At 41.5% G+C, this 26559-nt stretch overlaps 1 protein-coding gene across 2 annotated transcripts in view; it reads right to left on the bottom strand.

Annotated features, from left to right (window-relative positions):
* Nucleotides 1-26559, bottom strand: part of SMAD3 (SMAD family member 3) — a 109477-nt gene that overhangs the window by 4263 nt on the left and 78655 nt on the right. The window contains exons 3-9 of one of the 2 annotated variants that reach the window (XM_026648386.2): nucleotides 25526-25660; nucleotides 24643-24717; nucleotides 22393-22443; nucleotides 14875-15087; nucleotides 12280-12417; nucleotides 9608-9752; nucleotides 5843-5915 (exon numbers count right to left, since the gene is read on the bottom strand). In XM_026648386.2, coding sequence (XP_026504171.1) covers nucleotides 5843-5915; nucleotides 9608-9752; nucleotides 12280-12417; nucleotides 14875-15087; nucleotides 22393-22443; nucleotides 24643-24717; nucleotides 25526-25660 — 830 coding nt within the window. Of the gene's footprint in view, nucleotides 1-4845; nucleotides 5916-9607; nucleotides 9753-12279; nucleotides 12418-14874; nucleotides 15088-22392; nucleotides 22444-24642; nucleotides 24718-25525; nucleotides 25661-26559 lie in introns of those variants that run through there. The other variant, XM_024205639.2, reaches the window with a different exon arrangement.

Here is a 26559-nt window from a genome sequence, read left to right as displayed (position 1 = left end):
CCCACACCCCAACTCCCTGCCCTGGGCCCCCACCACACCCCACACCCCTCCTGACCCTCCCTGGGGGCAGGGAGGGGGCGGAGTTGGGGTGGGGATTTCAGGGAAGGGGTTGGAATGGGGGCAGGGAAGAGGCAGGGGCGGGGCCTCATGGAAGGGGTGGAGTGGGGGCGGGGCCGAGGGCGGCGGGGGGGAGGTGTCAGTAAATGCAGCCCTGGGGCCAATGTACTAGTCCTTTTGAGTTTGAGACCCCTGCTCTATATGGACATCAAGGTCCATCCACTTACATTTATCTTCTTTGGAAAGATGAAGGGCTGAGCTGTCCATGATATTTAAACCTAAGACTTCAAGGATTTTATACCTGACGTTTAGATCCCAGAGGTGTAAAACACAAGTCATTTTAGAAACAGAGGTCCAGGCTAAAGCTGTATATATGTCTATGTACTTCACAGGCCTTTGACAATGATGAGTTTTCACATTTCAAAACTGCTGAATGAGTGTGGCTAGTCTGGTATATTAGGCAAGCACTGAACCATTAATCATGTTTGATCTTCCCACATTGGCAGCACATCCCTTTCATCTTAAACCACGATGCTTCCGCACTTTCCAGTCAAATGGTAAATAAAATAAAAATAAACAAACAAACCTGTTGTGACTTCATGTATCACTTTCTTGTGGGCTTCATATGGCATAACTTGCAAAACTTTAAAAGGAACAATGATCTCTCGTGTGTGTGATCCCATATTTATACACACAACCACGGACATTTTCAGTAGCTGAAGATATTGTTGGTTCTGCATTAACTGTGATTTCTAGAATTGCAAATGTGTTCCAGCTCAATCCTCATGTCTTTAAGTACAATAACATCTACTTGCCAAAGAGCCTTATTTTTCAAATTAAAGTTTATTAAAATGACAAAAATAGAAGTTTCACATATGAAATAAGAGGGCATACATGGTACAGGCCTTTAGTAACAACAGGTGAATAATGCTTAAGCTAAAGCACATAGGCAGCTGAACCATTCATTAACATACAATCTCAGGTTAAGAAAATCTAAATACTAATGCAAACATGATCATAGACAGCTACAAAAAGGCAGAATAATTCCCTCCAGAAACAAAGAGCTGGGCCTCCTCCATCCTCAAGATGGAACAGAATGCATTGATGCAGATTGGTCTAGCATTCACATATGGGAGGAAGCATAAGATGAATCAAAACATTTACAGAGTAATGCTTTCTTTTATTATTTTTAAAGTATCATTTTGTTGTAAAATAATCAAACTAGAAGACCTGAAGAGCGCAGTGCAATGGCCCATCTGCATATGACGTTTATTGCTAAAAGACAAAGAACAGCCACCCAAACAAGGGCTTCTGCAACATAAATTGAAGTAAATGGAACAAAAGTCCATGTTTTGTTTAATTTGCAAGGGTTTGCTGAACAGTTCTAGGACAGATGTCTAGCTGCTCTCACATCACTAACATCCTAATTATTAACAATCATCAGAGAGGAGCATATGAGAAACCTCAGATCTTTAATCTCAACCCTGAAGTGCTCTTTCCGTTAAAAATTAAATATTTGATTCATCTGAATATTCAAAGAAACTAGATAAATATTAAAACGTGTATAAGAATATACCAAATTCTTAACCATACAGCTCAATCAACTACTATATAGTGACTAATAATTTCTCATTCTAGCTTAGACCAGTTTATTCTTGATATTCCATTCCTTCTACCTACCCAGTGCCTCAGCGTACCAGGAGAGCTCACACGAAGATTATTTTATCGTGGTGTTGAAGTCTTCCGCAGAGCTATGCTCTACCTCCTAGTGCTTCTTCCAGTTAGTAACCGGAATGAGATATGGACGTCTACACTAGCTGCTTCAGACTCAGCTATGAAAATGTGTCACCCTACAGAGTATCTCTGCACTGTTCCAAGTATACTTGCCTCTAAGAGGAGAGAAAACTGGTCGAATAGAAATTATTTCTTTAAGGTCACCTATCCATCATCATTCCTTGGCTAAATGTTTGTAGCAAGAGCCTTGAGGATATGCTTGGATATGCTTCCAATTCCTCCCTCTTTGCACACACACACACTTTATAGCTGTTGATTAAATCAAGTATATAGCACTGGATTTTAGTCTAAGACAAGCTAAACACAAAATACACACTGCAATTCAGTCCAATACATTAATAATAAAAAAATTCACCACAGTCATTAAAAATCACAAGGCCATCTGTAACGTCTGCCAGCAGCCGTGCCCTTGTGTATGGCTACACCAATTAAAAAGAGTCCAAGTTCCTGCTAATGACTCTGTGCTTGTAACAAAAATGTATGAAATCCTGGTCAACTAGCCAAGACTACAGCTAAATGAGAGGATATTCCAGTACACATATGTAATCTAAGCTAAGGCAGGGTAGACTGCATACATTTGTGCTACATATCAAAGCTACCATAATAAAGTTTTAGAAAATAAGTAAAAAAACAAAACAACCCACACATGCACCTCTGGAGCAATGCTGAGTACAGTAAGCTACGACCAAGTGCTAGCTATTCCCTGTCAGTAGTGTCACCCACAAATGACATGATTAAGACACATTAAGTACGTTTCAAACCTGATGGGGAACAAACTTTTATCTGTACAATATCCACTTGAAACTGTGCAACACAAAACCCTTGGATCACGTTTCCCTCCTCCCCTAGTCTTTTCAGCTGTTTAAAAGGTACAGTACTTTCTTCTTGAACTTAAAAGGCGACTTTAAAACCATAAAGCTATTATGAATTAGTGACACGGCAAAGAAGGGAAAGAGGAAGTTAATATTCAAATTAAGATACCTTTTTTCCTCATTATTTTTCTCTAACTGCACTGCCTGAGAAACTTACATTTTCTAGTTGAATTCATTTTACAGGAATGATGTTGTTAACCATAGTTTGCCATCATGATCTGCATACTGCTTTCTGTGCTATATATTAATAAGGATGACAGGTTTTAACCGTCTGCGAAATAAAACAGATATCTGCTTTGCCAAATAAGTCCACATGCAAATCAGATTCAGAGAAGGAGATTCTCTCCGGGAACCTCATATAAAAAAAGACAGCTGGCTCCTTCCCGTAGCTGCTACCCTGCTAACTCAGTTTGGAATCTGAAAGTCAAACTGGGTTTTTTCTGTTTTACACCATCACTAGTCATAAAGATTCGACAATCAGAAATGTAAGATGTCATTTTTGTTGCTAAGGCACCAGAGAGAACGGAGGCCTGCTTCCTCCATGATTATGTAAGGAGGTAAAACAGGGCTTGTGCAGTGAAATAAGCAGATCTGACTACAGATGCTCAGGGAAGAAACCTGGGGCCATTTTTACATAGCAATTTTTTTTAAACCATAACATCAATTCAAAACAGCTCTGTAATAAGCTCCAGAACAGATCTTTCCATGCAATTATGTCAGAAGTCCATATCCGAAAGTAAAGAACCCAACGTATAACAAATCAATCCACAGTGACAGTCAGACCTATTCTTTTTAAATGGCTTGCAAATACCATATTACTCAGACCCCCCCCCCCCCCCCACCAGTGCATGAATCACCGGCATTCATAGTTAAACAAATTCAAATGCACTGGAGAAATAGTGAATGACAGAAACCTCCAGTACTCTGATTCAAGCACTGATGCTCCACGAGAGCGCCAGTCAAAGCTGTAGAGGAAGATTCTTCAGTGGGAGCACAAGTCCCACTGCAAGTCTGCTCCGGAATTCTCGGTCACAAGCATGAATTACACACTAGAGGTCACTTCTCACGTTTGATGGAAAGTCGTCCTCCAAGACATCCTTTTATTTGCTAGGGGAAAACAACACTGGCAAGGAATCTCCTGAAGGGCATTTTGAGCGTGAAACTGACAGCATAGTCACTCTCCTGCATGTGGGGACAGAAAGCTTGTGTAGCAGGGTAAATCTAGGAGAATTTGTCCGGTATGCATACTAAAGAAAGGATCCCTTGTAGCCTCCCTTGGTGATGCCTCCAAACACAAAAATGTGATTTTGGCAACCAATTATTTTGGCCAGTACATAAATGGGTACCAAGGGAAGTAGTATGTAATAAAAGCCTTAGTACATAGACAGACCAGACACATGCAGACACCTGAAGTGCATCTGTGAAATGGCATCAAAAGCTCACTGCCCAATTATGAGACTTAGGCCGTGATTCTGCAAATGCGCACACACAAGAGTAGTCACATGGAGTTCATGTATAAAAGTTAATCGTGTGCATAAGTGCTTGCAGGATTGAGGCTCTCTATCACAAAGCACTGCAAAGAGCATTCTATACTTCCCAGAGTCAGACGTAGGTTTGTAATTGACTTTCTACATCAGATTTCCATAGGAAATTCTTGACATTTTGGCACAAACATGTATGATATTTAACAGGAACAAAATGAAACAGATGATTGAGTGGCAAAGAATAAGTTATGAAATGTGTATGGCAAATTTTAGCTTGTAGCAAGCAGTGTGGGTTTGTTTGTTTTTTCCAGTTGTGGAAGTTATTTCTGCTTGCCATGACAGTCACTACAGGGAACAACTACCATTACAACTGTCAAGGGAGGATATTATAAAATACCTTTTTTTTTTTTAAATACATGTAAAAAACATGTTCTCCCCTTATACTTTCTCCAATAGGCAGAACACCTTGAGAGTAGTCTTTAACAACAGAGAGTATTTCTGTATCTGAGATGTCATAGCTAAATTTGTAGAGTGGCATGGGATAGCACTGTATGCTCTAAATCAGGTTACTCCCATGTGCTCTTTCTGAATGTGGCAGCAAGGACTGGGTAGCTCTCTTCCCTCGGCCCCACCACTAAGCCCATAAAATTTAAAAAGTGTAAGACACCATTCAACATATTGAGAGGATACAATACAAAAGTTCATGTAAGTAATATAAATGGCCTACCTAGCAAGTAAGGCTTAAACTCATCCAGATGTGGCAAGAGCTAATTGCAATGAGTTACAAACACTTGTCTGAGAGCTGCTCTAGCCAATCAATATCACTGCAGTGACATTAAAATAAACCTTAACATCAGTCTTTTGCTTCACGTAAATCCAGTCTCTGAGATTACTGTGATATTAACTGTACATCTCACGCACAAAGCCAGGCCTGCCTCATTGCCCGCTTTCTGACAAGGGAAAAACACTCCCTCTGGGGGACCCCTCGGTGCTTTGTTGGAGGGATCTCTCTTGGGAGTGTGTTGTTTTTATTTAACACCTCTGCCCCTCTGCTGTGGTGGGCCCATTCAGAAAGGGCAGACACATGCCTGCCAGGCTGTCAGACAGTAATGCAGAAGCAGGGCTTGGCAGCAATGTTCAATGGGATCTGCTTTACAGAGATGCTACATTGCATTGGGCTGAAGTTCTGTAACACAAATGGAAAACCTCCCCCAACCCAGTGAGCACCTGGTGAAAGCAGCGTCCCTGTGATCGGAGCTGTACATAGCAGAGGCAACATAGGCACAACAAGGATTTAAATGCAGAATGTTTGCTTCACTCCACTAAAACGGAAGTCCATGTTCTTAGCATGAAAAACATCAGCTTCAGATTCTTACTCCAATGGCCCATAATATATGCTAACACAGTTTCAGGGAAGTGGCTTAAAATGAGCACTTCATTTAAAAATAACCTCTTGTTTTTGCAATTCATGTTTTTTCTGATCATATGAATACTATGGAGAATTTATTTATTATGCTTTTTGCTAAGGGATAAACTGATTCCATTTTCCAGAGTCCTTGTTTTGCCCCCCAAGGAGATGTTTCCTTAAGATACACTGGAACAACGAATGCTTGGGGAACCCATTTGTGTAAGGACCTTGTCTAGCCACTGCAAAGGGCCATTAAGATGCAGTTCAATCCAGCAGGGGGTACTGGTCACAGTCTGCCGCCTAGAAGAATAAAAAAAGAACAGAACAGAAATGTGACTTATAAAACTTTAAAAATATGAAGAGATTTTACAGCTACTAAAACATTCTTTCCTGCTTAGACAATAGTCCTGCATGTTACCCCAAAGGAATGTCTTTCTTCTCTATAACGTTTTGTGCATATGCTGCCAAATTCTTTTTACAAAAAACTAAAAAACCCCAAAAACCCTTTCCCCCTTCCATATGCTTTAAGTTCATGGAAGAAGATAATTGCAATAGCATCTACTTACTACTTAAAGATTTCTGAAAGGAGGCAACATTTGATCCTCTAGATAGAAAGGAAGGCTACCGTCTAAATGACTTTCACAGACCTTGTCTCTTATAATTAGATTGGATCTAACACTTCACTATGTGTATAATTTAAAAATAAAAATAAAAATCAGGATACTCTCTCAATGAAAGAATTGGGTTTTAGCAGCTGGTTAAAGTTCAGATATGGCAGAATTTTGGAAAGATTTATGGGGATCTCACCCCGTCACCCAGCTGACATCTACACCCACTCTGAAGGTGTGGCTTGGTCTGCACAGCAGGACTTCTGCAGAGAACAGCTTGGCAGTGTGCAGAGAGGGTTCAGACCCATGCATTGGATATCTGCATTTCCCACCCTTCCCCCTTCCACAGGCTCAGAGTCCCTGCAATAATTGCTGTAGTTATGCTGTTTCCAGGGCTGTTGTAGGGAGGAGAAAAGTTTGGATTTGACCAATTGAATAAAAGGAGCACCTAAGATGCAGACCTGCCAGGCACTGTAAAAATAATTTTTTATTATACATACACACACAACTAGACCAGTAGGTATTTCAGAAACACATCATTAATCCATGGGATGCCACTAACCCGAATCTCCTAAACAATTCAAGTGGAAGCTGTAGCGAGTGGATGGAGGAGGCTTAGCCAGAGCTGTTGCCTAGTGGAACTTCTATCTTGGCCTGCATCCCCTTCCTCCCTCAACCTGCCTTCTTACTAAGTCCTCCCTTCTCAGGTCAGATGCCATTTGGAGCAGGTTATGTGCCTCCACAAGGCATGAGGGCCACGGAGCAGGGAGAGGAAGGCCAAGGGACATGGTGGGGGAATCTCTCCTCCTGCTTGAGAACAGCAAGTTGGATTTCAGCTTTTCACCAAGGGAAGGCTTAGGGGTCTTGTTCTGGGGCTGGGAGGCAGGTGCAGCTGTTGCAGAAAAGGAGGAAGAAGAGGAAGAGGCTGGAGAGAAGTGTACTCTATATCTCAGCTTAGAACCCATCCTCAGAGTCTTATGCTTTAATCATTTAAGAAGAGGAAGCCAAAGCCTCAGTGGCCTTGGGAAAAGCTGCTGCTGAATCAAGACCCTAGCTGGTGTTGGGGTAATCTCTGAGGGGCTGCTACATGCGTTGTGCAACAGCTATGTGAGCTGCAGAACAGCAGTGAGAAGATCCCTTCTTAGCTGCCTGCATGGGCGAGAGCTGCAACCTATTCTATCTATGAATGTATATCCATTACCCTCTGATCTTAAAATGGAGACACTGCCTGGAAGGCACCACACCCATTTCCAGATCAGGCGTGGCTGACCAGAGTTGGCAGCATACTGTGTGTTGCCACAAGAGTGGGTGTACTGGCAGGGTTTATCTAGTTCAGTGGCCCAAGGGTGAGTCTTTTGTACTAAAAGATGTCTCCTGAGCCACCTGGACAAAAGGATTGCAAGGGAGAGTGGAGCAACTCTCTTGCTCACTCTGACATTTCAGTGAAGCATACATCCCCTTCATGGCCATTATGAAATTAAAACTCTCACTGAAATTAACACTGGAATATTTGTCCGCTCCTCAAACACTGGCTGACAAAGAGCATACCACCAAATGGCTCAGCACCATTACATACAAATCCATTCTTTAGCATGCTGTTTCCCCCGGTCCCCAAGTCTATAACATTATGCTTTATTTTGACACTCTATTAAGACAATCAGACTTCACTGACAGCACATCAGCTTGAAGATGGATTTCAGTAAGTTAGCCCAGGGAGGCCTTCTGGTTGCTTTTTGGCTTGCCTGCATTAGGCTCTGCTGTCAGAGAAGAGCCTGTGTGTCATGGACTTCTTATGCAATTGCCACCCTGATCGCTGGAACACAAAAACACTCAAACATCCTGCCAACAGATTGCTCAACTGGGTAAGCAGCTAAAGCACAGATTACTAGAACAATGCTCTGGATGCAGCTTTCAATAAGCTTTTCATATGAATCAGTTCAACAAATAACTGTGCTATGACAAAGACAATTAGATATAATTTCTCGTGGCACGGAAGCAAAAGTTGGGCTTTGCTACAGTAAATGTGAGCGTAGAGTTTCACTGACTACAATACTCCAATGAGATAGCTGACTTCCAGTAAGTCATGCTCATCTGGATTTCATTAGAGACCATGGCTGGGAGCCACAGCTGAAATGGTCTGGCCTGGGTGCAGAAGATTTAAAAACAAAATGGACTCCAAACATCTGGAGAGATGAAGGAAGTGGGAGAGTAACGTGAGAGGCCTGGGCTCCAGCTGATACTATAGCATCATCCCCCACCCCCACAACCCCTTCTGCTGCAGGAGACTGTAAAGAACCACCAGTCAGGCATGTCTGCAAGCATATCCAGAGATAGTAAATATCCCCATGGACTCTTTAAATAAGGCTGTAGATTTAAAGGGACACCATCAAATAATTATTTTAAAGATCTTGTTTTAATCCTTTGTACGTTGTTCTGTCACAAAACCACCTTTATTTCCTGACCAATTTCATTTCCCCCATTTGGCATTAGCAAATATTGCCTTTCCTCCTTTGTGACTTATGGAGCATTTATAAGCGCTGTTTGCTTGATAAATGCAATACTACTCAGGATGGCAGTATAAGCTCTGGCATTTGTTTTTAACCTGTGCTCTCTGTACGGGTACTGTAGTATTGGGAAACACCACACTGTATGTCCTAACTACAGTGGTCATTATTAATTTGTCCTCTCAATAGTCCTTTAGTTATGGAAAGGACAGCAAGCCAGATCAGTAATTACAAGGACATTTAAATAACAACTGCCATGTGGCAGGCAATGAGAATGGGGCAAGAAGAATTAGACTTTACCATAATTTTTCAATGACTCTAACCAATATCTTAAAATGTAAATTTCCAAGCCCATCTGCTTTCAATTTAATCCCACAAGTCCCTGATAAAAGAAATGTTAAGGCTAAACCTAATCCAGTAATATATAGTCACAATGATTCTGCCCATTAGAAACTCCAGCAATCAAATTTAAATCTAACATCAAGAAATAAATAACATATAATTTTTCTTACAATGTCCATCTGGATTCACCTACAGTTAAGCTGCAGTTAGAGATCCTGTACTGTACAACACTGTAACCAGATATACATCCTCCCAATGAGGAATGGCGCAGCTTATGCTGTATTGGATTGATCTGCTTTTTCCTCTCATTTCTCCAGTTATGGAAACAAAATTAAAACATTTGAAAAACACGTCCCTAAGAAATGCATACTATCTGCTTTAATTAAACTACTGCCAGCTTAGTCTCCTACTCTAAAAGTAGCATATAAAGACCTTGTTGAGCACTCTGACTCCCAAAATCAAGGACTGGAGCATGCATGATTCGTGATAATAAGCACAAATGTGCTGTCTACTGAAAGTTGAAGACAAAAGATCTGACCTGTATTCAGCTCCCCAGCCCTTGACAAAGCTCATTCGGATTGTGCACATTCTGGTCAGCTGATACACAGCCTCGAAACCCTGATTCACAGACTGAGCCAAAAGGGCTGCAAATTCCTGGTTGTTAAAAATCTTCAAGTTACACCCTGTCAGGGAAGGAACAGGACAACATGGCATTAGTGTAACTAAATTAAGAAATCCCATTTTTTTCTGCCGAAGGAAAGAAACCACTTAACTCTGCTCTCCCCATCCCCAAACCATATTACATTATGGACAGACTGCATAAATAAGAAGCAAGGTTCTAAAAGAAATTAAGTTTGGTTATAAATGCAACACCTCCACAATTCAACCCCTAAAAAAGTAAGGAAATACCAAATGATGGGCCTACTGCCCCTTCAGCATGTTTCTGTTGACTAAAACAGACTGCATCACCACATGGCACTTCCTTCTACCTCCCAAGGATAAAGAAGGTGCACTACACAAAGCACATTCATCTTCCCGCATTACAATGCAAACCTTGATTACAACTTCAACCCTTAATATTTGCTAATTTTGCTGACAGTGTAATTAAGGAATTAGTAGAAATGTACAAGCTAAAAACAAAAGAAACCATAAAAGCTGAATTTAGATGGTATCCATTAGCAGAAGTCATCACCACCCCATCCTGTACAGAGCCAGTTGCCAAAATAGCTCTTGCTGTCAAAAGTCAGATGTCAGGACTATACTATATAGTTTGGTAGCAAGTACTATAGTTAAGAATGCAGGACTGTTTCATTTATAACCCTCTTTTCACTTGTTCATAATGTTCCAAAGATTTCCCCTTCAAATTGAAATTTTCCATGCTTGGTCCCAGCTGAAAGCTAAAGAAGAATCCATTCAGCTGGTTTTGAGTTCTGGGTAGTTGAAAAATAACAAGTTTCCCAGTGTAAAAAATTATTGCCACACTTTTTTTACCCAGAAAACTTAAAAACTGCTGGACTTAAAAACTTGGCACATGACTAGTGTTCATTTGGGAGGATGTCCAAGTTTGAAAAACAAATGCTTGGATCAAGACGAATAATAAGTGATTTAAAAAAATCACGCCTGAGCATGCTTTATGAGCCTGACCATAACCGATATTGTCATCTGTTTGGGGATCAAACCATTTTTGCTGGGAGCATGTCTACATGTAGGGACCTGGCGGCTACATGTAGGGACCTGGCTACCCATTGGTTGAGTCTGTAAGAGTTCCGCTGAGAAAATCAAGGAGCAGGCCGTCCTAGAACAAATCTTGCTGGGCGATATATGGAAGCTTGTGTTCAGTAAGAGGAGAAGCTTCAGGGAGAGCAGACCTGGGGGTGGGGGGATGCTCCATTAAAGAGCGAGAGAAGAGCCAGGAAAAGGCCAGTGAGGAAGCCAGGCAAAGCACACACGATGAGGTCCTGGAAAGGAAAGACAGGGCAGTTTGTATTACGGGCAGATTTCCCAATTGTCTAGGGTTCATGGGCTGGAAACCCATAGCATGCTGTGGGCATGGGTTCCCCTTATGCTGCCACTCTCTGAGGCTGGGATACAGCAACCCTTGTGAACAAGGGGAAGAAGGGACTGTTTGGAGTTCAGAAAAGGCTGGACGCTGAGCCCAAGAGGAGGGCTAAAGACTATGGTGGAGGAGTGCAGACCTGCAGAGGAAGGTCTGTGCCGGGCACAAGCCTGGAGCAGAAGATTGGGTTATGTTTGCTTATGGACTTCAATTAATTTTGGAGCTAGTGGACTCTTGTGATTTAGCCAGAGGGTTAAGTCACCTCAGCAACCTAAAAGCACTGGAAGCTGCTGGTGAACCATCTGAGAAGGGAAACAGACCACGGATGGGCCCAAAGCCTCCAACAAGAACACTACCTCAAGGGTGGACTTGCTCATTATTCCAAATATTATTTTCTAAATACTTTTGCCATAAAAATTTGTTTTTAGAAGAGCTTAATATGCTCACACCCTGACTTAACTAACGCAATCCACCCATGTATATCTGACACAAGGTTTATAAATGTATTTTTATTTTCTAAGTAAAGCCTATTAAAATCCCCCTGTGACTTTTCAGTAGGTTTTAGATAGTTATAAGTACTACAACCATGAAAATGAAATGGCCTCATGGGTGGTTTCCCTAAAATAAGATCAATACACTAAAAAGTGTTAACATAAAATAGAAGTAGGAAAATAACAGAGAATAACAAAGATGCTTCTAAATTAAAAAGATTTTCTTCATACATTCATTCAGCAAAAGGTTTAAAAACATTTACTACTACTATTGTATTACTTATTTGTGTAGTACCAATAGTTTGCAAGGCACATCCAGACTAGGAGCCAGATTGTGTTCCTGCTTACATGAATCAGAATCTATTTAAGGTCCCTTACACATTTATCTTTATGAACCAGGACACTGGTGATGGCTGGATATACAGTACAAACTCTCATAACAGTAACTTTACCCTTCATGCTATCAAGGAACACTGCTGAAGTTGTGGAGATGGCATAAAATAGGTTTTAGGTTTCTGATTACTATAAACAAATAGTATTAATTAAATCCAGTTCGTTTTGTTGAATAATTCAACTTCTGTATGCAGAGCTCCCATTCTTCACATGTAAAGATTACACAGGAGAGTGCATACAGCGTAAGTGAGTAAGGCCAGGCTTGGTTACCTGGTGGAATCTTGCAAACAGTTGCGGGGTGCCAGCCGTAACGTTGGTTACAGTTAGGAGATTGGACAAAAATGGCACTGTCGCTAAGGCACTCGGCAAACACCTCTCCTCCAATGTAGTACAGCCTTACTCCTCTTCCTAGAAAACACATGGCACAATTTCAGTTTAGTCACTAGTCAGCAATGACGCATGCAGAAAACATTTATCATATTCAAAACCTCAAACCCTGGGAAGAAGAGTTTTTAGAAATCTGGTTTACTTCTGAATCAAAAAAAGGGAGGAATCAAGCAAGATCAGTGATGATGGAAAACGAACATAGTAATTTTGTTTTCAATGGATGTTGGGAACAACAAACTTCTGTGAGGACTTCAAGCTGAGAAAGATGAGTGAAGTGGAAGAGCAATTTATGAAGCCATAAGCGCATTCTCCAGCCACATCGTCCTTTGCAGCATGCACTGCACAAATCCGTCACTTTGAGAAATGCCTCCCCTAGCCACTCCGATATTCTCCATATGAACTTTTCATCATTTCAACATACGGTTTTCAACCTGCTCCTAGAGTCACCACAGATGTATGGAACTATTTTTAACTGGATTTAGAATAAAATTATATAAGGCTTCTCAACCATTGTGTTTAGCCTGACATAACATTCACTATATCCTTAAATGCTTGAATTCCCATGGGAAATACACAAATGAATATAATAAATATAACCTGAGTCGAAAAATCCTAAATTTCAGGTATCAGTCTATGAAACTCTGATAAACCTCTGCTGTTCTCTCTCACTGCTAGTGTGGAAACTTTGCATTCAGTCTTGCTTGAAGCATATGGAACCTACTGAATTTAAGGATTAATTTGAGATTCTTGGGATTTCTCACATCAGGAACCATTTTAGTAACGAAAAAATTAAAAAGCCTGCTAAGTGAAGGAGCCACTGGTTCTGCCCCAGAGAAGGGTACAAAGAAGAACAAAATCTGCTGGAAGAGGGTTTGCTTTTTTGGCAGGAGGCAGGGAAACTAACTTGTACCATTAAGTCGCATAGGAAGGGCCTAATACTGCCCTCACCAGTGTAAATAGGGAAAAACTCCACTAACTTTTACACCAGTTTAACCGAGGACCGAACTGGGCCCTAACTTGCTATTTAATGTTCAGCCCTGTCAGGAACTGAATCTCCTCTGGTTTTCCATGGTGTAAATCAGGAATAGCTCCACTGAAGGAAATGGAGTTATACTGGTTTAAAATGCATGTAGGTGATGGATGATCTTATAAAAACCTAGATCACAGAATCACAGAATATCATGGTTGGAAGGGACCTGAGGAGGTCATCTAGTCCAACCCCCTGCTCAAAGCAGGACCAATCCCCAACTAAATCATTCCAGCCAGGGCTTTATCAAGCCTGACCTTAAAAACCTCTAAGGAAGGAGATTCCACCACCTCCCTCGGTAATCCATTCCAGTGCTTCACCACCCTCCTAGTGCAAAAGTTTTTCCTAATATCCAACCTAAACCTCCCTCACTGCAACTTGAGACCATTACTCCTTGTTCTGTCATCTGGTACAACTGAACAGTCTAGATCCATCCTCTTTGGAACCCCCTTTCAGGTAGTTGAAAGCAGCTATCAAATCCCGCCTCATTCTTCTGTTCTGCAGACTAAATAACCCAGTTCTCTCAGCCTCTCCTCATAAGTCATGTGCTCCAGCCCCCTAATCATTTTTGTTGCCCTCCGCTGGGATCTTTCCAATTTTTCCACAGCCTTCTTGTAGTGTGGGGCCCAAAACTGGACACAGTACTCCAGATGACATACCAATGCCGAATAGAGGGGAATGATCACGTCCCTCGATCAGTTGGCAATGCTCCTACTTATACAGCCCAAAATGCCATTAGCCTTCTTGGCAACAAGGGCACACTGTCAACTCATATGCAGCTTCTCATCCACTGTAACCCCTAGGTCCTTTTCTGCAGAACTGCTGCCTAGCCACTCGGTCCCTAGTCTGTAGCAGTGCATGGGATTCTTCCGTCCTAAGTGCAGGACTCTGCACTTGTCCTTGCTGAACCTCATCAGATTTCTTTTGGCCCAATCCTCTAATTTGTCTAGGTCCCTTTGTATCCTATCCCTATCCTCCAGCGTATCTACCACTCCTCCCAGTTTAGTGTCATCTGCAAACTTGCTGAGGGTGCAATCCACGCCATCCTCCAGATCATAGATAAGACTCCCATTGATTCAATGGGAGTCTTTCCATTAATTCCAATGGGACTTGGATCAAGCCACTGGTTTCTATTAATGAGGGAACAGGCAGGAAAGAGTAAAAACACAAGAGATCTCTCATAAAATTTAGAAATAAATTTCTTACTGATAGACACAATTCAACTTCTATTATGTCTAATAAATCTATTCTAAAACATCTTTTTATTTTACTGTTGTAAACTATACTTTTATATTATGGAATTTTAATCTGTTAAAATAATGGAGATACTTAACTAAAACTGATCAAGCTACACAGATGGCTGATTTAATCTTCAGCACTTTGTATCCAACCCTCTACACCTTCCCCTCCCACTCAACAGATGGTAACAACAACAAGAAAATAGGCATTACCAATGTGTCGTCTTGTGAGCTCCACTGCTGCATTTCTGTTCACATTAGACAATAAGCCAAGACAGAAGCGTTCTGAGTTAGAAGGATCGGTGAAGCCATCCACGGTCATCGAAGGCTGTGAAGCATGGAATGTCTCCCCTACTCGCTGGTTGAGTTCATAGTAGGATATAGAGCACCAGAAAGCTGGCTCGCAGTAGGTAACAGGCTGCAGATCTGCTCAAAGCAAAACAGGAAAGAAATCAGAGAGGCCCTTTGAAGAAAATGAAACATTTAAGAATATTATTAAGCTCCACTGCTTGTGTTTATTTAACAACCAAGCTTTAATTACTTGACAGATTTGAATGGGTTGCAGAAAGAAAGTTACATCAACCGCAAAGCAGTTGGCATGCAGAATAATCACAAATAGCCACCACTACCACTTAACTGACTTCATCTTTACCACCTATAAAACTGAACTCACAAACTATGAAACACAACATTAATTTCAGGTAGCTACTCCGCTATTTAAAAAAAAAATAGCAAAAAAGTCAATGGGCTAAATTCTGCACTCAGTAACATGTATGTAACTGAGCAAAATTTTGGCCCATTGGTCCAGCTTCTGAGCTCACCGGTGGTTTGATTCAGCCTGTGGTCCCAACTGAAACTAGCTGCACCATCTTAATGCACTGAGTCATTTTGAAGAGGACAGTACAAAATGTGCAAGGGGGTGTGACTGTAAGACTAAAGAAACTGAAATTCTTCTACTCCTGCTAAAGTCAATTCCAGTAACAGTCGATAGTAATTTAATCTCCTCATCCCCATTCTAAGCAAGTGAGGATATCTTAAAAACACTCGAATGCTGCTCCTTGGTTGGGGAGAAGATTTAATGCAACAGAAAGCATTATCCTCCCCCCTCCCACTGCCAGGTTCCCCCCTATGGTATTTCTTCAGTGCTCCGGGCACAGGGTTAGAGAGACCAGCTCTAACAATCAGAGACAGGCCCCACCTCCCCTCCTCGCAAAGAAGAGCAACCCAAGAAGATAGGTTCAGTGTCATTTCATATATAAACATCTGTCGCCAGCTCCTTAGCTTTTAAGAATAGACATATGTCCTGGAAAGTTTTGCCAATTAAGAGAAAGTGAAGCTGCTATCCAGCTGTATCCTGTTCAAGTTCACACTCAGCTATACCCAGAATGCAGCCTTTACACTAGTACAGTCCAAATGATCTTTGCATTTATCTGAACCAGAAAGACAATTATGTTAACAAGTGTTAACGTATCCCAGTAAGTGGGATACAGATGCGAGGTTAGTCACATACCTCAAAAAAACCCCACCACCAGCACCATGTGGAACTGCGCCTGCCTCCACTGAAATCAATGGCAAAATTCCTACTGACTACAGTGGAGGCAGGACCAAGCCCTATTTTATACTCCTCTAAACCAGAACGAGTATCAGTACAGATGCAACATTCTTTCACTGTTTCAGGTATTGTGTAAATAGCGCCCTTACTTCCCTGAACATTTCATGTGTATCCCCATCACTCAATGGTGCGTCTCATATTAATAGAGTAGAGTACCAGACCAGGACTCAGGAGTCTTGGGTTCTAGTCCCAGCTCTGCCACTGGCCTGCGAGGTGACCTGGGGCAAATCACTTCTCCCCTCTGTGCTCAGTTTCCTCATCTGTAAAATGGGGATAATGATACTGACCTCTTTTGTAAAGTGTTTTGAGATGTACGGATGAGAAGCACTAGATAAGAGCTAGGTATTATTACTCTGCTGATTGTCTTCCTCTTCCCCTACTTCCACAGAAGCCCTTCCTTGTGGTCAGTCTCTGGGGGCAGGTCTCTGACAGTTCTTCACAAAGCCCCAGCACCAGTTATTACAGATAGTCTGTAATAACTTGCATTGTAATAACTTATCTCCACAATTTTTGAGGGGAAAGAGTGTTCTCAGGACACCTGACAACCTGCTGCTGGTTCCTTAGGAGATGTGCTGTCCAAGTGCCACAGCACGCCAGGAATCCAAGTAGCAAAGGACCTTCTGTGAAGGCAAAGGACCTCTCTGTGAAAGCCCCTTGACCCCAGCACATCCTATCCAAATCCAGGAATTTTGAAAGGGTGGGAGCCCATTCTTATCTTTTTCTATTGAGGGGCAACCTTTGCTCCCTTCGGTGAACAAATTAAAAGAAAACTACTTCCCAAGCTAAGGCTGACATTTCTGCTCTCCTAGGTGGTATATGCCTGCCTGCATAAGGGAAAGTGAGGCCCAAAGGAATCAGAGTGTAACCCTCCGAGCATAAATTAACAGAAAGTAATTCCATAAAATGGAGTATTTATTTATTACGTTGGCCCTGGCCTCAACTGAAGAGAAATTTATTCTATAACATTCTTATGAGCATAACTTAGGTTTTTTCAAACAAAGCAAAAAATCTTTGAACATTTCCCCTCACACATTCACATTCCATTGTACAAATCCACGAGTCATCATCAAGTACAATACATCCTGTTCCTTTTCCATTTCTGCCTCTTTCTGCTATGTTACTCATTTAACTGCCACACTGGGATTGCCATGTGTCAAGCAAGTTTCTACAATTTTCACTGATTAGCAGTTTTGGACTGAGGCACCTATCTGTGAGTGTTGCAACCATTATGACAAATGTATAGCAAATAGCAATACTAATCAAGGTACATTAAATCATGCTCATTTGCTTTAAAAAAATCCATGCTTGCTCTTATCCAAGAGCAAACATTTCTAAATAAGAGTCTAAGTTTTATAAAAGCAAAACAAGTTTTTGGCCCTGCAAGTGGTATCTTCAGAGTGATGCTGCCCTTGGGTTGTAGAAGCATCCACAACCTGTGGTACTGTATATACTTTTGTGGTACTTTCCTTCAGCAACCACCTCTGCTTGGGTTGTGACTCAAGGGGACTGCGGGTCCCCACTAAAGGATGTACAGAAATTTCACTTCCGGCTTAATTTGCAATTTGAGGAAAGACAGAAACCAACAAACTCACCACTCATGAATCTTGTTGGAAATGCACTAGTCTCTAAGAAATGCAGCTGAATGTTTAATAATGCTGCCTTCCCTATGATTGTGGTGTAAGGCTTATGCTAAGTTTTAAGCCATCATGGAAAGGGTGAGTTACCTCTTGTGTTAGAAGTGGTCTGTACGTATCATTTTGATTTTTATGCATTTGGTTCTCACGCAAGTAAGGACTTTTAGTAATGCTAGATCCACACAATGCCCACAGGGACTGTGCAAACAGCTAAAGAAAGGATATGTAGTAACCAGGTAAACCCTCCTTCAATCTTCCACACACAGCACTGCCAATCCATTTCAACTCTGATACACAAGATGCTTGCTTTTTCCTGTCCTGAGTCCCTCTCATGAAAGGATCCCTATCATGCTGAATCGTGAGGTCAATAAATGTCCCCCGAGTACTGGGATGAGACCCATCCAACTTATTCTCCCATAATCTTTGAGCTAGACCTCTAGCAGTATTTCTGTTGGCTCAGCTGCAGAGGAGAACAACTGCAGGCTCTTTACATCAATCTAAGTAAAAATATAAAATGAATTGATATAACAAATCATTTCATGCTCTTCCCAGCACTCACCCTGCGGTGAGACAGGTCACTGAATTTATCTGAGATCTTATTCATGGAAATTTGGTGAAGTACTTTATACAAAAAGATGGAATGGGACTGGTGGCTCCTTTCTGAAAATTCTTGCATCAAGCAAGAAACAGCACTTGTAATGTATGATCAGAGCAGCAAGCATTTGTTATGTTTATAATACACAGTGCTTGTCGGAAACCCAACATTTTTCCCACTCAAAACTTTGTGGGGGAAATGGCCATTTGAAACTTCTGGTCCAAAAATTTCACTTTTCCACAGTAAATACTGAAACCAGTCAAAACAAAAGTTTCTCAAAGGTGTGAAAAGGTTAAAAAAAAAACACTCACTTTTTTCATTCTGTTTTTAAGTTGGAAAACATTAAAAAAAAAAGTGTGTGAAAAGGGGTTTTTCCATCACGCTTCCCTCACAATTTTTAACAGAGGGAGGGGGGGAAAACCCTGAAAATCCAAAAACTGAAAATTGAATGTTTAGGTTTTTCAGTTTCCAAAAAATTGATATGAGATGACAGTTGAGGCAAAAATGTATTTAATTTTTGAAATACTGACTCTATTCATTTAGAATCTACCTGTAGGGAAATGTTTATCAAAATTGATATTTTTCTGTGGAAAATTTCAGCCAACTCTAATGATATTCAAGAATTACATTAAATTACAAAGATGCTGGCCAGGAAGGTCTCTACTGAGCTAGGGCAGGTCAGAAGAAAATATTAAAGGCCTCTTATTTCAGATCCTAACATTTAGATTGGTTATTATTTTTTTGTAAGGCGACACCATCACTGGATTCTCAGATGACACAGTCTCTGTCAGAAGTTCTGTATTTTAATCCATATGTACCAGTTATGGCTGCCACATCTCTAACTTCATCCTTAAAGCAACACACAGAGAGAAAGCAAGAGAGACTGTGAGCGCAGTCTCTTCATTATCACTACATTCTATAACCACTGAACTTTCAGAAGGGCTTGGGAATACCACCTCTTTTTTTTTTTTTTTTTTTTTTTTTTTTTTTTGAGTAGCAGCGTTGCACCACAGAAAACAGCTGAGGCCTGTATTACTAACTCATCTGACCATATGGTATGTGGTTATTTCACTTGCAGTGTCTGCATCAAGCCTCTTGTAGAGCCAACACTGAGGAAGTGGACAATGGATTTCCAGTATACCAAACTCATAGATAACAATATGCATACCCTATTCTGGCCCTTTGCCCTATAAACTCCCTGACCTCAATCTGAATATCCACACAGCACCAGTAATCATAGATTTGTTTAGGGTTTTTTTTTTTAGTTTAAACAAAAGAAATAGGAGATCAGTTGGTATTGTAACTTTCACTAAAAACGTGTGCTTGACAACTAAACGTTTGAACCAAAAAAGTCCTTTCGAGTGGACTCCTTGCCAGGTGCACTCACATTCCAAAACATTCCCTCTGATCTGGAGAGACCACCTGCAGTGCAGGGAGAAGGGAGTTCAGTTCCCAGGGCCCATTCAGTCCTTGGCCTGTCTCCTGACACTGTCGGTTGAGGGAGGAAGTGGGTTGGGTTTTTTTGTGTTGCCATCTACCCTGTTACCACCACCAACTCTTCATTTTGGGCAGATCACCCAACAGCGTGTAGATGGCAATAAGACTTCCATCACTACTGACACAGGACAATGATCAACGTATCATTTTACTTATTATAAAATGACCCACAACTCAACACCCCACAATAAATTTAAAAAAAAAAAATAATTTTTTTTTTAAAACCTCCACAAGCTAAGAACTTGTCAAAGAACAACAAATGTTCATCTTGTAAATCCTGGCTGTGTCCCTTTCATTTGATTTCAAATTATTACACTTTCTGACTCCAGCTTCAGAGACTACAAATGGATTACTTGTGGTTAACATGCTTTGGCTGCCCTTATTTAGTCTTTGCTACCAGACACCACATTAGACATCCAACAGACTGACCAGCCAAGCAGCATGGTTTAATAACCATTTGCCTTTGTTGGAAAAAAATATGCACTGAAGCCTGATTCCTAGAGACTCCTTACTGATGTGGGTGAGGTGGTTGCTATCTGCAGCAACAAAAAGCAATCCGGATTGGGGTTTTTGTTGTTGTTGTTTTTTAAAATGTTGATAAGAAACATTGGAAATTCCAATCAACTCACAAGCAGCACACTTGAGCATAAAGGATGCAGTCAAAAAAACCAACCCGCCAACCCCCCCAAAAAACCCTCTTCCCTCTTAGGCTTGGTCTACACTTACCCCCCAAGTCGAAGTAAGGTACGCAAATTCAGCTACGTGAATAACGTAGCTGAATTCGACATACCTTACTTTGAACTTACCGCGGTTCAGACGCGGTCCACACGCGGCAGGCAGGCTCCCCGTCGACTCCGCGGTACTCCTCTCGTTGAGCTGAAGTACCGCAGTCGACGGGGATCACTTCCTGGTTCGATTTATCGCGTCCAGACCAGACGCGATAAATCGAACTCGGAACTTCGATCCCCAGCTGCCGAACTAGCGCGGCAGTGTAGACCAGCCCTTAGACTTTGACAGTTAAGCCAAAGAAAAATGTTAGTACCACCCAGATATATATATCCAGCACCCTTTAAAAAAAAAAAAAAAAAAAATTGACTAGCCCGAGACATCCAAAAGCAAGACAGCCAATGCCTGAAATTCTGGAGTGCTGTCAAGATACTCTGTGCCAGGGCTGTAAGCATATGTAAGCTTTGTGGCTGTGGCATTTTAAGAGTAATCTGAAGTGGTCTGTGTTTACTGGTTTAAGTAACATTTAGAGAACGGATCCTGCAGTGTGCTGGGTTGTATGAGGGTGACCGCTGAGAGTAATTTCAAATGGGGTGAGTCCAGCAATATGGTTAGATCTGACCCCTCTGTCAGTCTACATGAAAATAAAGAGCACAATCGGATACATATTGAAGAGATAATGCAAGTTCAGAAATACACTCACAAAATCTACAAGGCTTATCTCCGAGAATTATACAACCCTGATTTCTACATCTTTCGTTTTCCTCTTATTTATTATTTTAAATATCTCTAGTTGATAGGATGAAAACAGAACCACTGATGTGTTGGTATAATACTAAGGTCTGGACTATGCTCTTGGTGCCTACAGATGAGCCCTGGGCTGCAGAGGCCTACACTGCTGCCTAGGTCCCCAGAAAGAATTCGGCTGTTCTGGCCAGTGCAAAGGGCCTGCCTTAAGCCCACCCCTGAGTTCAGGTAGTCGGACATATACGGGAACCAGAAGGCTTGCATTGGCACCATAACGGTCCCTGACCTCACCTTGTGTGCCCATGGAGGGGTCAGCTAAATCTGGCCCTGCTCCACCAGACTACCTGTGTGACCTTGGGCAAGTCAGTTAGCCTCTCCGTGCCCCAGTTCCCAGTCTGAACAATAGGGATATTCATACCGTACTGCCTCACAAGCGTGTTGCGAAGATACATACAATTAAAGATCGTGAGGCACACAGATAATAAGATAATGGTGGTCAGATAAGCACCTTAGATAGATAATAAGCAACTAAAATTATATAGTTGCTTTCTAGAAGAGAGAGTTTAATTTAAAACATATTTATTAAAATAAGAACCAGCAGGATGCATTCCTGGCAAACCTATGTGATCACCAGATCCTATTTTTGTTATAGCCCTCATACTCATTCGCCCTGGCACTCCCCTCCCCCCTTTTTTTTTTGGTCTGTCACTGCATCTTGTTTTATACCCAACCCTACGTTGTAAGCACAGATCTCTGTATTAACTTTGAGCTACTGTGAATCACTGTCCCCATAATAAATGGGAATCAGCACAAAGAAGCATTAAATAATGCCACAACATCAGGCAGTAATATCATCATTAAGATATCCTCCATATGCCTATCACTATAATTACACACAGTTCAGGAGACAGCATACTTACCCAGATTATTATGTGCTGGGGACATAGGATTTGGAGATAAATTTGGAGAACCTGAAAAATCAAGATGATGATGATTAAGCTGGTAACTGCATAGAAAAAACAGTAAAACAGAAACATCAGTGCTGACATGGGTTTTTGGGTCTAAAGATCAAACCAAGAGCACTTATGTTTTTTGGTCTAAGAATATTGTGTTTGCTGCTTAAACCCAATGGATATATATGAAATATGTAACAATCTTGGAATTCTTAAGCATCCCATGCCCCAGTTGAACTTCATTCTGTGATCAGGGAAAGCAAGACTTGCAGTTTCCTCAATGGCCAATTATTATTTACATAGGCTTATAGATACTATCATTATGATACAAAGTAATATTGCTAAGCATCTGCATGCTGCTCCAGGTCTTCATTTACCAGAGACCCAATTTTCAAAACTGTGCACGTAGGCATGTGTGCTTCATTTGCATATGCCATTACTATGACTGCATGTACTATCATGGCAACTACACACAAAGGTAACTACTTAGACAACTACAGCTTTGATTTTCTGTTGCCCTGCACCCTATGTATTTATTTACACTAGTGCAAAATTATTGCAAAGTGAGTGTAACTCACTATCAGAGAAGCATGGTAGCATGTTATGCTCACTTTGCAATGGTGAAAATTACCATATAGGTAAGGCCCATGGAGAATCAGGTGATTAAAGGTAAATTTGCATGCGCAATTACCAGCGTTGTAGGTTTTATCATTCTAATTCTGTATGGAAAATATGCACATATATTTTGAACATCTGAACAGAATTTGTTCCAACAAAAAAAGGAGGCATTACACGGGAGTTTTGCAAGAAAATACGAAGGCTCGGCAGGCATGAGAGCACATTGCAGAGCCTTGCCTTCCACTGAGCTCCGTTAGCTTTTTAAAAAATCCATTCTTATAAAAAGAACAAAGCCCATGACATGTGAGGGAGTGGAAGACCCGCAGAGAGAACGGATATAGCATTTGAACACAAATTGGGCATTTATGGTATCTTCTCAGCCAACTCTGTTCCAGTATTTCATCCCAAAAGGCCCTATTTACATTCCGGATGTCAACCACAGTACCAATAATTGCATGGACCAAAATGGATTATGTCAGTAGGCTCACGTTTGATATGGACAAACAAACCCACGCTTGCCTTCCTCCATCTGTATCATTGTGGAGAAAGTCTGTAAATCTGTCATTCCTCTTTTAGAATCCCACATGCACTCTGAAGTCCAAGACATGCACAGAAAGGGAGCTGACTGTGTGCAGTATCTGCATTAATTAGTTCCTGCACTCCCTTTGTTTGAATGCAGCCCATATTTGTGTATTTCTCTTTTCAAGCAGTAATCATTTTAACCAGAGATGTGTCTTTGTTTTTCAACCACAGCTTTTACAAACTAAGGGACGGATTCAGCAACTCTTATTAACAAGGGTAACTCCAACATCAACAGGATGTCTTGGGTAAGGATTACTTATGTGAGTGAGGGCTGTAGGCCCTCATCTGTTTAACTACCTTAACGGCCATATCACATTGGCGGCTCAGAGTCATCCTGTGATCAACCAATACTCCGAGGTCCTTCTCCTCCTCTGTTACTTCCAACTGATGTGTCCCCAATTTATAACCAAAATTCTTGTTATTAATCCCTAAATGCATGATTAATCCCTAAATGCAAGGGCAAACACTTGGTCTGATCACACTATTGCTTTCAATGAATGAGCTGACTGGGTACACAATTTGTGCATGCATGCACAGTTCTAATAATGAGTACCCAGACTAAATGCTGACACTAGAACTTCTGACTGCAAGGAAAGGTGGGAGGCCAGTGGTCAGTGCTCCACTCTCCTGTTTACTAGTAAGTGTCTAGCAGCCGGTGCTCTGGGGCACGGGAGTGCATGGTGAATCTTTTTCCAGTGGGTTTAAGGTGCGTTATACAGTGTAGGCTGCCCTGCGGAATCCAAACTGCATCTGTCCTGCACCATTTTTGCTGCCAGAAGCAAAAAAAAAAAAATCTACTCATCAGCACTCAAAAGAGAAGCCTAGATATAAAAATGGCCCCAAAACCAAAATCCTCTGCATGTTATAGTGTAACAAATAAATATGCAATATAATGACATATTTAAAGGGTCAGATGCCAAGACCCTTAGTCAGGGAACTCGCTGGTGGCCTAAGAACTAAGTAAGAGTCTCAGGATTTGACCCAGAAAGCTACAGGAAACCGCCAAAGATGACCCACCTGCATCCATGCTGTGGTTCATCTGATGGTCACTGGTTTCTCCATCCTCACTCAGATAACCTGGAGGAGGTGTCTCTGGAAATCAGGAGATTAAACTGTCAATTACAGTTGATTGCAGAGTTCATACATTATCAAAATAAATTTCTCTGATCTCTATTCATAGCAGACCAATGAAATACTTTATAAAGGGGGAGGGAACACAAGAAGGTGAGTAGAGGCCATAGGAGGCCTTTTTATGATAACGGAGCAGAAGATCAGGATTTTAGTTTCAGATAAAATTTCACAATGATTTTGCAGTTTTCCTTCCTCTTGTTTTTCTCTTCTCTGAATTGCACCTTCCTGGACTGTCAGTATAGCTGAGCTGTAGGCCTATAATGGATACACACCCTTATGCAGATATACAGTAAGATATGCTAAATAGCTTTTTCAAATTCACAAAGGCTTATCCAAATGTGAAATGGCTAAATTTTGTCTGAACCTGAATTTGTTTTCAGAAAGTTCTCTCAACACTAGACTCTACAATGTATTTTAAATCCATCCCACTGAGGGGGCAGAGCAGAACGTACAGCAAAGCATTTAAGCAGCGGCGTGTGCATTTTTGAACTTTGGTTAATATACCACTGTGCTAAAATCAGAGCTTAAGAATGGGTTCTGTCTACCTCAAGATCCGAACACAATCTGGTTCAGCCAGTTAGGGAGCCCAGGAGTTCTAAAGGTTAATGAGGAGAGTAATGATGGAATGGAGAAAAACAGAGCTCAGCCAGTGTGCCACATAACCCTTGGGGCCTAATATTAAACCTACAGGACATATGTATCAGTCATTTACTGGGCAATAGGCCCTTTCTTCACCCCCTTTGTTTGCTAGATGGAGGCCATACTGTACCTGGAATGTAGTTGCTTTGTGGCTCAATACCTGCCGGGAAGTTAGTGTTCTCTGGAATGGAATGACTATAATCGTCCAATGGCGGGAACTCTGCTGGAATTTCTGTGTGCCTTGGGACCAGCACTGGAGGTAAAACTGAACAGATGGAAAGAAAACAGAGCAGGACAATGACATTAGCAGCAAGTTTATAACATGACACCTTACACTGACCCAACATGAAATATTGGAAAATGAGGAGAAACCCACTCCTTGGAATAGCACTCTCACACATGCAGGTAACTCCAATCAGCATTCAGAACTATGCAAGTGGCTCCAGGAAAGGCTAGTGGTAAAATATTACTAAGTGCTGACAAGATGTTTGGTGCTGTATAGGACACAAAAATAAAGACAATCCCTACTCTGAGATATTAGCAATCTAAGAGAGAGTCACAGAGAAGACAAGATACATCAGGAGATGGAAAAAGAAAATTCTAAGTTAGAGCAAAGTTAATATTGTAGGGTCTCTGTATAGAAATCTAGGGCTGTTCTGCTGACTGACACTGAAAGATAGACCAGCGAGATCCTATTAGCAACAACTATGGATATAAGAGAGAGTTTGAATCTCTCAGAGGCACAGGGAGCTAGGGACAAATAGAGGGTTAGTGCAGGGAGCAATCCTTAGAAACAGCTACACTCATCACCAAAATAAGTAAATAAAGAACATCCAAGGAAGAGAATTAAAGTTTGGACTCTCTCTATGGGCTTGTCTACACTACCCGCCGGATCAGCGGGCAGCGATCAATCCAGTGGGGGTCGATTTATCGCGTCTAGTATAGACACAATAAATCGACCACTGAGTGCTCTCCCGCCGATTCCAGTACTCCACCAGAACGAGGAGCGCAAGCAGACTCGATGGGAGAGCGTTAGCTGTCGACTTACCACAGTGAAGACACAGCGGTAAGTAGATCTAAGTACGTTGACTTCAGCTACACTATTCACGTAGCTGAAGCTGCATATCTTAGATCGACCCCGCACGGTAGTGTAGACAAGCCCTA

The sequence above is a fragment of the Terrapene carolina genome, unplaced genomic scaffold (genome assembly GCF_002925995.2).
Source record: "Terrapene carolina triunguis isolate 2854851 unplaced genomic scaffold, T_m_triunguis-2.0 Scaffold67, whole genome shotgun sequence".
NCBI lineage: Eukaryota > Metazoa > Chordata > Testudines > Emydidae > Terrapene > Terrapene triunguis.
Note: the sequence above shows the minus strand (reverse complement) of the source record. Positions and strands in the feature narration are given on the sequence as shown.